Here is a 13,719-nt window from a genome sequence, read left to right as displayed (position 1 = left end):
TTTCACTAGTCCCAAGATTGAGAAACACTAGTTTAGGTATGTATTTGATTCTGGCAAAATAGGAAGGACGGGAATCTATGTGCTTTGACTGGAAGTTTGCTTGTGTGTATTTGTCCAGCTCACTTTAACACACATCTCTCCTGATACTGTTTTTTTTTTTTTTTTTTTTTTTTTTTTTTTTGAGACAGAGTCTTGCTCTGTCGCCCAGGCTGGAGTGCAGTGGCGCGATCTCGGCTCACTGCAAGCTCCGCCTCCCGGGTTCACGCCATTCTCCTGCCTCAGCCTCTCCGAGTAGCTGGGACTACAGGCGCCCGCCACCACGCCCGGCTAATTTTTTGTATTTTTAGTAGAGATGGGGTTTCACCGTGGTCTCAATCTCCTGACCTCGTGATCCTCCCACCTCGGCCTCCCAAAGTGCTGGGATTACAAGCGTGAGCCACTGCGCCCGGCCTCTGATACTGTTTTTTTATTTTGTTTTTGATTTTGAGACAGACGGAGTCTTGCTCTGTTGCCCAGGCTGGAATGCAATGGCACAATCTCGGCTCACTGCAACCTCCGCCTCTCAGGTTCAATCAATTCTCCTGCCTCAGCCTCTCGAGTAGCTGGGATTCCAGGCACCCACCACCATGCCCAGCTATATTTTGTATTTTTAGTAGAGACAGGGTTTCACCATGTTGGCCAGGCTAGTCTCGAACTCCTGACTTCAAGTGATCCACCCACCTCGGCCTCCCAAAGTGCTGGGATTACAGGTGTGAGCCACCACACCCGGCCTCTGCTGATGCTGTTAACTCTCCTACACTCAGCTGTTTCCTGGCTGCTGGGCCCCTTTACTTTTGTTGCCTTTGGATGCTTCATGCCCTTTGATAGCAGGGATTCCTTCTCTGTTCTTCTCTCTCTCATCCATCTTATTTTCTGGTCTTTTTCCCTCCTATTAAAGGCTACAAGTAACTTCACTAAATGTCCTTTGTAAGGAAGGGCCTGTCTTTAAGTGCTGAGGCTGTCTCATGTTTATAACAATTTAGAAAAATCAGTGAAGACCTGTGTTTCCTCTCTTGCTCACTTTGGGACCTCTTGCCAACAGGACTATGATGCGATGGTGAAGCTGGTAGAAACACTGGAGATGCTGCCTACGTGTGATTTGGCTGATCAGCATAACATTAAATTCCACTATGCGTTTGCACTGAATAGGTAAGAATGATAATGTATGTACAGGGTTTTGAAACATGCCACCCATTGAATTCTGCCTCCTTCTTTCATTCAACATCGAGTATGAGCCAGGTCACGTGCTAAATGCCAAGGTTATGAAGATGGACAAGGCCCAGTCTTTGTCCTCAGGGACTTCGTATTTGGAATACACATTTTAGGTGTGAGATTGAACACATCAATCCACCCTAATAGCTTATGACGGCAGCAAAACAGGCACCCCCGGCTTCATGTAGCTTGTAACACATACGAAGTCACATCTCTTTTTTAAATCAGGGTAAAATTTGCAGTCAGCGAAATGCACAGATCTTAAGTATATCATTTGTGTTTGATAATTGGCTATACACATGGAAACAACACTCCCATCAAAAAAGAAAACGGTTCCATCACCCCAGAAGTTCCCTTGTGCTCCTTTGCAGGCAATCCTTAACCCCTCCATAGGTGACCACTGTTAACAGCCTCTGTCTCCATAAATGAGTTTGGCTTGTCCTTGAACTTCACATAAATGGAATCACACAGTGTGCACTCTTTTGTGTCATTCATTGTCGTGTTTGCGAGATTCATCTATGCCGTCATGTGTATTAGTGGTTTGTTCATTCTCATTGCCGTCGCATAGTCCTTTGTATAAGTATGACACAATTATCTGTTTTACTTGCTGATGGGCTCTAGGTTGTTTGCAGTTTGGGGGTACTGAGAACAGCGCTGCTATGGACATTGTTGTACATGCTTTTCCTATACATATGGATACATTTCTCAGGTATATAGCGTGTTCTTGTAGTAGACATCGGCAAACAATGGTAGGATTCTGATTCCTTTTTGGGAGGAAGCTTCATGGTCTCTGTGGAATGCGCCTACTCTCTCCCTAGCAGCCTTTAAACCCAGCATCCCAAGGATGCATTGTTGTGAATGAAGGCCAGTCTTCATTAAGCCTGATAGTCTTGTAACTTTGTTCCCCCAACATAGTAAGCTCCATTCTTATTTATATTTACCTGTGCTTGATTAATAACCGTTAAATGAGCCATCACTTCTGAGGTTCTTGGGAGAGTGCCTGGCACACTGTAAGTGCTGTAAAAAATTGGTTTGTTAGATAAAAACTATAAGGGCCTTTTAAGTTACTCATCACTAAGCCTTTTTCCCAGACATGGTAGAGGTAACTGTTGTCAGACAGAGAATGAAATAATAGATTGCCATTTTCTCAAAATAACAAAAGAGTAAAACAAGATTTGAAATGGAAAATTGGGGCCGGCCACAGTGGCTCATGCCTGTAATCCCAGCATTTTGGGAGGCCGAGGCGGGCAGATCACTTGAGCTCAGGAGTTCAAGACCAGCCTGGGCAACATGGCAAAACCCCGTCTCTACAAAAAAAAAAAAAAAAAAATTAGCCAGGCATGATGGCTTGTGCTTGTAGTCTCAGCTACTCAGGAGGCTAAGGTAGGAGGCTTGCTGGATCCTGGGACATTGATGCTGTAGTGAGCCATGATTGCACCATTGCACTCCAGCCTGGGTGACAGAATGGAGACCCTGTTTCAAAAAAAAAAAAAGAAAAAAAGACATAGAAAATTGGTATTTAGGAGAAACAGGTATAGCAGGATGAGGTGATCCTGAGATGAATACGTTTCCCGTTTGGAAGCAGAATGGCTGGGATTGCACACCAGAGAGCCACCTTTCTCTTTGATGGGTCTTTTCCTTCTAGTCTGATTATCTCCTATTAGACAGTGGCTCTGTTTAATAGGGCCAGATGGGGTCCTCAACACTGAGAACCTCATTTTCTCCAACAAACTAAGGATTTTCTATAGGACTGCAGTACTTGCTTCATTTACACATGTAATCTGATCCTGAATTTCACATTTTGCTTTAGGCTTAACTTGGCCAGCCGTCAACATAGTAGGAGTTTGCATTACACATTGAGCATCTCTAATCTGAAAATCTGAATTCCAAAGTGCTCCTAAATCCAAAACTTTTTGATGCTCAAAGGAAATGCTCATTGGAGCATTTTTTATTTCAAATTAGGGATGCTCAACTCGTAAGTATAATGTAAACATTCCAAAATCTGAAATACTGCAATCCAAAGCACTTCTGGTCCCAAGCATTTTGGATAAGAGATACCCAATTGGTATATATAGTTTTGAGGGAGTTTATGGCATTACTTTGTGTCTGTAAAGGGGAAAAATAGTGATGGACAAGAAATGAGTTTTCCTGCATTAAAGTTGACCTTTAGCTCTCAGGAAGTGGAGCAAATCATGGCCAGAAATGAGTTATGAAGTTGGCGGTAATGGATGACTTTCGACCCTCAGATGTCAAGGGCTCCCTGTTAGTGGGAAAGCTGGCTCAAGCTGGTCAGCTTCCCTGATACCTTCCACTCCACTGCGCTCGGAAGCCCATTCAAAGCTACTTCAAGTTTCCACTGAGCAGTTAAACTGCTTACTGCTTGATGGCATGGAATATTTTATGAGTGATTTGTATTTGCTGTTGCTTTACAAATGGGACTTTTATTAGATATTGAATGTAGTCAGAATATTTTGACCAGGGATCCAGCCAGTGAGCTGGATGGTCTCGAAGAAGAAAATCAGAATCAAAGTCCAGGTTAAAACAAAATAGAACTTGCCAGTCTCAAAATAGAAGGATGTGCTCATATTCTACTTCCAGCATCTTTGGATTGAGACTACCAACTCTGGCAAATTTTACCTCTTTGAATACTTTTTCCAGCAAGTGGCAGGCAGTGGATGTGTGACACACTGATTGGAATGTCTGATATGTCATTCTGTAAATAAGGAGTGCTAGATGAGGATGCTTTGCAGACCCTAGAAATGTGTGAGGGGACATTAGATGAACGTGACTGAATCCAGCCCACACCAGAGGGCTGCATGCTGTTTCCAGAACCTACTGTATTTGCCTGAGCCTTAGTCTCTGAGCTTCCCAGCCAAGAGGGCAGAGTGAGCTCGTCGTCTCTACCAGTAGCCACATACCTCCTTTGTCTCTTCTGTTGATGCTCACTGTTTGATCTCACTGTCTTAATTTCCATATGGATATAAGTAGCATTCTTTATGACATGTTTGTCAAATGTAGAAAAAAATGATGACATCCTTGCCAGTTTTCTACTGCATTGTCTCCAGCACCTAAAAGCATCTTGTGAAAGAAGGAGACATAACTTGTTGCTTTTAGTGAAAGACCACAAAATCTGCCAACTTAAAGGAATCATTTAGTCAAATCCTTTGTTTGGAGAGGAGAAAGAAACAAGAAAAAAGCAAGGGCCCAAAATTAACACCTGGTCAATAAGAGATCTGAACCAGAACTCCTCCCTAATGTTAGCACAGCACGCTGCATTAACTTACTACTTTTTTTTTTTTTTTTTCCCCTGAGACGCGCTCACTCTGTTGCCCAGGCTGGAGTACAATGGCGTAATCTCGGCTCACTGCAACCTTCGCCTCCCGGTTCAAGCATTCTGCTGCCCTCAGTCCCTGAGTAGCTGGGATTACAGGCGTGTGCCACCATGCCCAGCTAATTTTTGTATGTTTTAGTAGAGACAGGGTTTCACCATGTTGTTCAGGCTGGTCTCCAACTCCTTACCTCGTGATCCTCCTGCCTCGGCCTCCCAAAGTGCTGGGATTACAGGCATGAGCCACCGTACCCAGCCCTGCATATACTACTTTTTAAAGCTGATGTTAATAATATCATGGCATAATCAGTTAAACTCTTTCCAGCAGGCTTTAGCTTGTATATATTTTGGTTGTCTGAAGGACAACCAAAATAGACGGCCCTCCACTTGAAATTGTTGGGCTATACCTTTATATGTTCTGCATTTTTCATATGCGATGAGAGCATTAGATGATAGCTGAATATTGAAGCTGCCATCATAATATACACTTTTGGTTTGGTTTAGGTTTTTTTGTTTGTTTTGTTTTGTTTTGTTTATTTTTTGAGACGGAGTCTCGCTGTTTCCCAGGCTGGAGTACAGTGGCGTGATCTTGCTCACTGCAACCTCCACCTCCAGGTTAAGGCGACTGTCCTGCCTCAGCCTCCTGAGTAGCTGGGATTACAGGTGCGCATCACCACGCCTGGCTAATATTTGTTATTTTAGTAGAGATGGGGTTTCACCGTGTTGGCCAGGCTGGTCTCAAACTCCTGACCTCAAGTAATCCACCTGCCTCGGCCTCCCAAAGTGCTGGGATTACAGACATGAGCCACTGGTGCCCGGCCTTGGTTTGGTGTTTATTGTAGCAAAAAAAATACATATAAAATTTTACCATACTTAACCACTTTTAAGCATATAGTTCAGTACTGTTAAATATGTTCACATATGGTGAAACGGGGCTCTAGAAGTTTTCAATTTTGTAATTCTGAAACTATGCACACATTCATTAATACAGCTGCCCGTTTGCTTCCTTCCCCAGTCCATAGCCACACCATTCTCCTGTTTCTTCCAGGTACCTCATATAAGTGAAATCGTACAGCACTACTGTCCAATCTTTTGGCTTCCCTGGGCACATTGGAAAAAGAATTGTCTTGGACCATACATAATAATACACTAACCATCGCTGATGAGCTAAAAAAAAAAAAAAATTGCAAAAAACCTCATAATGTTTTAAGAAAGTTTACGCATTTGTGTTGGCTGCATTCAAAGCATCCTGGACCACATGGGCCGTGGGTTGAACAACCTTGTACAGGTTTGTGTCTCTCTGACTGCTTTATTTCACTTAGTGTAATGTCCTCAAGATTCATTCATGGTTGTAGCATGTGTCAGAACTTCCTTTTCAAGGCTGAATAATCCATTATATGTACAGACCACATTTTGGTTTATCCATTCATCTGTTGATGGACATTTAGGTTACCTCTTGAGTATTGTGGATAGTGCTACTATGAACATAGTGTGCAAATATTTCTTCTAGACCTTGCTTTTCAATTCTTTTGGATATATGCCCAGAAGTAAAATTGTTGGATCATACGTAGTCTTATTTTTAATTTTTTTTTTTTCTTTTTCTTTCTTTCTTTTTTTCTTTTCTTTTTTCTTTTTGAGACAGAATCCTGCTCTGTCGCCCAGGTGGAGTGCAGTGGCACCATCTTGGCTCACTGCAACCTCCGCCTCCCAGGTTCAAGTGATTCTCCTGCTTCAGCCATCTGAGTAGCTGGGACTACAGGTGTGCACCACCACACCTGGCTAATTTTTTTGGTAGAGATGGGATTTTGCCATCTTTCCTAGGCTGGTCTTGAACCCCTGACCTCAAGTGATCCACTATCTCAGCCTCCCAAAGTGCTGAGATTACAGGCATGAGCCACCATGCCTGGCATATTTTTAATTTTTTGAGGAATCTGCAAATTGTTTTCCGTCGTGCCTGCACCATTTACATCCCACCAGCGGTGTACGGTTTCTGCAGTCCTTGCCAACACTTATTTTCTGTTTCCCTTTTTTATTAGCCGCCCTAATGGGTATAAGATGATAGCCTATTGTAGTTTCAATGGACATTTCTCTGATTAGTGACACTGAGCATCTTTTCATCTGCTTGTTGCCATTTGTATATTATCTTTGAAGAAAATATCTATTCAAGTTCTGTGCCCATTTTTTAAAAAGTTATTTGATTTTTTTGTTGTTGAGTTGTAGGAGGGTTTTTTTTTTATATATATATTCTGGCTGTTGACTCCTGATCAAATACACAATTTGTAACTGTTTTCCTATATTGCTATAGGTGACTTTTTACTCTGTTGATTGTATCCTTTGATGCCCAAAAGTTTTTAAGTTTGATGTTCATTTATCTGATCTTTTTTTTTTCAAACTGACTCTGTTGCCCGGCTGGAGTACAGTGGCGTGATTTCCGCTACGGCAACCTCTACCTCCTGGTTCAGCAATTCTCCTGCCTCAGCCTCCCGAGTAGCTGGGATTACAGGCCACCCACCACCACGCCCAGCTAATTTTGTATTTTTAGTAGAGGATGGGGTTTCTCCCTGTTGGCAAGGCTGGTCTCGAACTCCTGACCTCAAGTAATCCCACCTGCCTCGGCCTCCGAAAGTGCCAGGGTTACAGGCCTGAGCCCACCGCACCCGGCCGGATGTCTCATTTATCTAATCCTGCTTTGTTGCCTGTGCTTTCAGTGTCATACCCACGAAATCCTTGCCACATGTATACTTTTTATAACAAAAAGTCAATTGTATTTTTTTTCTTGTAAATAACCATCTTATCTTCTGAGCAGTGCCTTGCCAATAATAACATGTTATCTTTTTAAAAAAAAATACTTCTTTGAGTTAATATTTGAGGAGCTCATGTCTTCATTCCTCTCACTGGGCCTCCTTGAGCCCTGATATCTTCCTTTTCTGTTTCCATCTTCAGTTCCCTCCTTTTTTTGTCCTTCCTCCTTTATTTACTAACTTATTTCTGTGTCAGTAGAAGGGCTGTGTGTAAAGGAAGAGGGTTCATGAGGGGTGACTGAAGTAAACAGGTGATTTTTTTTTAAATCACATTTTCAAGTCCAACAGAGCTTAAAGGTAAAATAAAAATAAAAAATTACACGTGTATATTTCTCTCTCACACACACCTGAGCTTATACAAACAGGTGAATTTGATTCAAATGAATTTCACTGCAGTGTTCTGCATTGATTTTGGCAATGCTGCCATTATTCAGAATATTATGGCATCAGTCAGAGAGGAATTTTTTTCTTTGGAATTGCCAGCTTTCTTTATTTTTTTCATCTCCTCTCCCTTTTCTCCTGTCCTCTTCTCCTCCTCTCCTCTGTTGCCCAGGCTAGAGTGCAGTGGTGTGATGATGGCTCATTGCAACCTTGACTTTCTGGGCTCAAGTGATCTTCCCGCCTCAGCCTCCTAAGTAGCTGGGACCATGGGCACATGCCACCATGCCCAGCTAATTTGGAATTGCTAGCTTTCAAGGCACATAGGAAATCAATATCATTCCAGTGGTTTCTGACGACAGATTTGGGTTCCAGTTCCTGCTTCTGTACTTCAGTGTTATGGCCGTGGTCAAGTAACTTAACCTCCTGAAACGCTGGTGTCCCCATTTATAAAATGTGATACTGACATCTACCATGTAGTATCACTTGGAGTGCTCCTGGCATGAAGCAGGTGCTTGGCTATTGCTCTTACTATTACTGTGTAGCTTGATCACCCATATTTTTTCTACCAGGTTTGAGGGATAACTTTTGACCATTTCCAAATACCAAAACTATTAGCAAAATACAGAGATTGCCACCACAGACAATATTTAAAATAACATACCTTTGGCTTTGAAAAAGAATTCTTAAGAGAAATTTATAGAAGTGCTGTTAGCACAAGAACATTGTTCGAATAAGTATCTGGCCCTCTGAGATGACTATTTTGCACGGGACAGGGTTTATATGAATATAGGTATTTGTAGAAAAAAGGGATCGTTTGGTAAATTCAAAGTTTATTGATTTAGAGTGGGTTTCTTTACCTTGGCACTATTGATATTTTGGAGCTGGATAACTCTGTGTCATGGGGGCTGTCCTATGTATAGTAAGATGTTTAGCAACATCCCTCGTCTTTACCCACTAGATGCCAATAGCACTCCCCCCGCACCTCGCCCAATGTAACAACCAAAAATGTCTCTAGACATTGATAAATGTTCTATAGGGGACAAAAATCCCTTCTGGTTGAGACCACTGATTTACAGGGAGGCATTTGAGGTATAGAAAAAGCGCAAACTTTGACATTTGCATCACCAGCAATATGATGTTGTCAAGCTAATTAGACTCCTTCAGCCTGAATTTGTTCATCTGTAAACCAGGATGGTGATGCCTAAATAAGATATGCCATATGCAAATGACTGTACGGCCCCTGGCAGCTAGAAGGCAGTTCATAAAAGTTTGATATCTCCTCCATTTATCCCTCATTTACACTTCTTAATTCTAATCGGGAGATAACCTAGTGTTACATAAAAAGATTACAGAGTCAACAGGGCAAGTTGCCAAGTGGCTTAGTCTGTAGGAATTATGGTTGCTTAAAGTAGACAAGAAAAACTGCTTGTAATGTGGCCAAAAAGTGGCCCAGAGCTCTTAACCGGCTGTTGGTCACCCAGAGAGCGTTCAACTTGGGGAATGGTTTGAGAAATACTCCAAAACCGCTCTGCTGTTTACAACCCACAAAACTGTGGACTGGACTGCTACGAAAAAAAGTAGAATGGTGGGAATTAATTTGAGGCTTTAAAAACCAAATAATACCATAAGTAAAATATTAGCATAGTGCCTGGTGCCTAGATAATGCTGGATGAATGTTAATTGCCCTTCTATTTCCCACCAGAGAATTCCAACCACCAGTGTTAGGTCATCTCCAATGATAGTCTGAACTGAAAACAATGTTATGACCAAGTTTTCTATCAGCCTAAGAAAATGCAACACCGAGAGAGCTAAGACTAATGAATACAATGCGTGAAGGACTTTCAAATAAAATTTTTTCCTACCTGACATCAAATTTTTCATCAATGAGATTTAAGAACACAGTTCCTTATGTTTTTCTCATGCATAATTTCTTTTCGGTGGTGGGGGGGAGCTTCCTTCAGTGGTTTAAGGTATTTTTTCCCCATAACAGTAAAGTCAAATACAGGAGACTTTGTTTTAACATAACATATCTTTGTGACTGGGCATCCAGAAAATTGGTTAACACTGTTAACAGCCCTGCCAGTTGCTCACTTGATTGTTTTGAGGCTCATGGTAGCACGTATTGCAGTTACCAGCCTCAGATATCAGTGGAGGACATAAGGACTGGGAATTTACTTGTAATACATTTTGACATGCAGGGTAAGCCATTAATTATTAACCATTCCTGAGGAAAATCCTGACCCATGTAAGTTGCTACCAGGGCCTCCTCTTGGCACTCTGAATCAATCGCATGTGGACATTCCCTGTTAGCTGCATTCTGAAGTCCTGGTTGCCACGTTGAATCAGGAAGACCAAACTGGAAGTTCAGGAGACACTAACCGTGGAAAAGCTGCCTTCTCGCTCACTGCCTGAGGATTTCAAACAAATGAGAAAAGCCACAGTTCCACTTAGGAAGCATTGACTTTCCTGTAGATTCAGCCTCCTACACCTTAGAGCGGGTGTTGAGAGACTTCACATGCGTTCATCTCCGTCGCTGTTGTCCTTGAGATAAGGACATTGATAAAGAGAAAGTGGGAGACATCCTTTCAGATTTTCGTGGACGAGTTTCTAAAGAGACAGAAGGGCCACTAAATCAACCCTATATAACCCCCTTCTAAATTCAGGATGGCAATTTACATTTTACTTTAGATGAAATATTATTAGTAAGTGAGTTTGGATAATGCTTCACTTAAGATTCAGAACAGTTGTGTTTCAGTGTGTGTGAACACTTTGTAGTATATCACAGCTCTTATTTCAGCAATGCAGGGAGGATACATTTATGCCTGTGTTGAAGGACTTGTAAAGAAAGGACTTTGTGTTGTAGGAAAAGTGTTGGTTTGAGAGTTAGGCAGCCTGTATTCTATCCCAGTTCTCCTACTAACTAGCTGGGTATCTGTGGGCAAGTCACTTTACTTCCCAGGAATTAATAGAAATGGACATACAAAAGATAAGAAATAAAAAGGGCCAAGCACAGTGGCTTGCACCTGTAATCCCAGCAACTCCTGAGGCCAGGAGTCTGAGACCAGCCTGAGCAACATAGCAAGACCCCGTCTCTACAAAACAACATTTAAAAATTAGCCGGTGTGGTGGTGTACAACTATAGTCCCAGCTACTCAGGAGACTGAGGCAGGAGTAGCGCATGAGCTCAGGAGGTCAAGGCTGCAGTGAGCTATGATTGTACCACTGCGTTCCAGCCTGGGCGACAGAGCCAGGCCCTGTCTCAATCAATAAATCATTAAGTTTAAAAAATAAATTACCTAATTAATTTTTAAATTATATAATTTGTTTAAAAAAAGGAAGGGAAGGCTGTATAGGCTGGGTACCAGTTCCAGTTCAGGTGTCTCTTTAGTTGTACTCCAGGTGCCAGATTATAAGTTCACCCGATGCCACCCCGTGTATTTCAGTGGTTGATGTTTGACAAGACCGGAGGTTAAGATGGGCTCTGACTACAGTGAACAGTCCAGTTTAGCCTGACTGAAGGGTTTGTTTAGGTGATAGGGAGAAATAGATGGCTGAGGAGGGAGGTTGGCCCCAGGGGTTAAGGACCTTGACTGATAAGCTAAGGAATTTGGATTTTGTTCTATAATCCCTAGGGAGTAATTACTGAAGGTTTTGTAAACAGGGGACTGACATGAGCCAGGTTACGACTCCACCACTATCTGCGTGGCCTTAGGCAGGTCACCAAACTTTCCTAGACCTAGACCCTGTAGTCATCTTTTTTAAAGAGAGAGAGAGAGAGTGATTTGGACCAGATGATTTTGAATATTGCTCTCCTTTCAAAAGTTCTGAGTCTATAACTTGAAGCATCATTTTATTAGTTGAATGATTAGAGACAGATCCTTTAAGACCTTGCTTTATGATGGATTCTTTATCCTATCATCGATCTGTCTCAGTTCTATTTGTTGTTGTAAACTCAATTATGTCACTGTTCCCAGGGAGAGGAAAACCTGCTGTGTGTGCTTTCTCACCTTGCTTCCTAGTAACACGTTATAATAAAGGAGTTTTTGCTTAAACAAGAAAAGATTTTGTTACAACACAGGTTAAGTGAACTAAAAGGCATACGTACAATTTATTTCACTGCCAAATGCCAAATTTTCCTCAAATTATTTGCCCGCTACCTCAGCTAGTCTCTGCCTAGTTTTGTTGTTGTTGCTGGCCGATTAATTTTTAATAAATTTAATAAATAATTTATTTATTTATTTATTTTTGAGATGGAGTTTCACTCTTGTCGCCCAGGCTGGAGTACAATGGCGCGATCTCAGCTCACTGCAATCTCTGCCTCCCGGGTATTTGAGCAATTTTCTCCTGCTTCAGCCTCCCGAGTAGCTGGGACTAACAGGCACCTGAAACACCACGCCTGGCTAATTTTTGTATTTTTAGTAGAGATGGGCTTTTCACTATGTTGGCCAGGCTGGTCTTGAACTCCTGACCTCAGGTGATCCACCCGCCTCAGCCTCCCAAAGTGGTGGGATTTACAGGACGTGAGCCACTACACCTGGCCTTTGGCCGACTTAATTTTAAAAGCAATTTTAGTTTTGATATTTCCATCACTAATTTTGTTTTTTTTTTTTTTTGAGGACAGAGTCCACGCTGTCCGCCCAGGTCGGAGTGCAGTGGTGTGGATCTCAGCTCACTGCAACCTCCTTTGCCCCCTCGGTTCAAGCGATTCTCCCTGCCTCAGCCCCTCCCAGTAGCTGAAATTACAGACGCCACACCAAACTGGCCTAATTTTTTCTACTTTTTAGTGGAGACGAAGGTTTCACCCATGTTGGCCAGGCTGGTCTGAACTCCTGGCCTCAAGTGATCCACCCACCTCAGCCTCCCAAAATTCTGGGATTACAGGCATGAGCCACCACGACTGGCCCCTAATTTTTCTTAATAAGAACTTTTAATATATGTCTAGAGTCATAATCTAGGTCTGCCCCCACCCCAAAACAGCCCCTGAGATAAGAATTTGGGGGCAGATAGTTTATTTGGGAGGTGAGCCTAGGAAGTTTCAGAAGGGAGACAGGGAAATGAGACAGGGAAAAGAAGAAAGGCAGTAGAGGGTATATTAATGAGCAGATGACCACTGTGTGGGAAACTGAGGCCCTATAGTGTTGAGGAGTTTGGGGAGGCTCTATAGAACATTCTCTATAGAACAATATATAGAGTTGTCTCACCCAATGGATGAGGAAGCTGGGGACCTATCCAGTAACTCAGCCATCACTGGTTGAGGGCTGCCCTGGGGGTGGGACACTCCCAGGGGTGGTGGGGAGAGGGAGAATGGCAGTGGCACTAGGGACCCATCAAGCCTACAGGTGAGTGCCAATGGGATGCAATCAGGCCATTGTGTGTCTTTGGCACGTACTGCCCTTGTGGGAGTTGATGTTGTTTTAAATCTCTAATGCCTTCTTTTTCTGATCAACTGTTTTTCTTGAAATACCAATTTCTGGGGAGCTTCTGAGTCTTCCTGTGTTCTATTTTGTACAGAATTCTGGGGAGAATTTAATTTTAGCTTCTTGTAGTTTGTTCTGCTCTGCAGAAGACGCCAGGAATGATCTAAAATATGTACACTTTGAGATCTGTTACCAGAGGTATTGATGCCATAGTTGCCTGGCTACTGTATTGAAGATTTTTCCTTGAGATGTTTCTTTATTCAAAAGTGGTTCTGTTTTTTTACTGCATGATTGAGCGGCCAACGAATATCGTTCTGAGCAGGCAGAAAAGTTTTAGTGGCATATCTCTGGATTTTGCACACGTAGATTTGGCTTCTCCTCACAGCAGCTCAGGAGAATCACTGCAGAGAGAAAACTCTCCTGTGATCCCTCCCTTTAAGAACAGATGGCGATCTTGGCTCTGCCATCAAGCCAAAGGAAACCAGTGATAACCATCAGAGGACCTGTATGAGATGAGAAAATTCCTTTGAAAAATGACCTA

General features: G+C 42.5%; 1 protein-coding gene across 1 annotated transcript in view; it reads left to right on the top strand.

The window, feature by feature from the left end:
• The window catches only part of MAP3K15 (mitogen-activated protein kinase kinase kinase 15), a 203,522-nt gene that overhangs the window by 56,326 nt on the left and 133,477 nt on the right, over positions 1–13,719 (top strand). The window contains exon 6 of the mRNA XM_030807584.1: positions 1,082–1,188. Coding sequence (XP_030663444.1) covers positions 1,082–1,188 — 107 coding nt within the window. The remainder of the gene's footprint in view (positions 1–1,081; positions 1,189–13,719) is intronic.

Source organism: Nomascus leucogenys, chromosome X, assembly GCF_006542625.1.
Source record: "Nomascus leucogenys isolate Asia chromosome X, Asia_NLE_v1, whole genome shotgun sequence".
Lineage (NCBI taxonomy): Eukaryota > Metazoa > Chordata > Mammalia > Primates > Hylobatidae > Nomascus > Nomascus leucogenys.
Note: the sequence above shows the minus strand (reverse complement) of the source record. Positions and strands in the feature narration are given on the sequence as shown.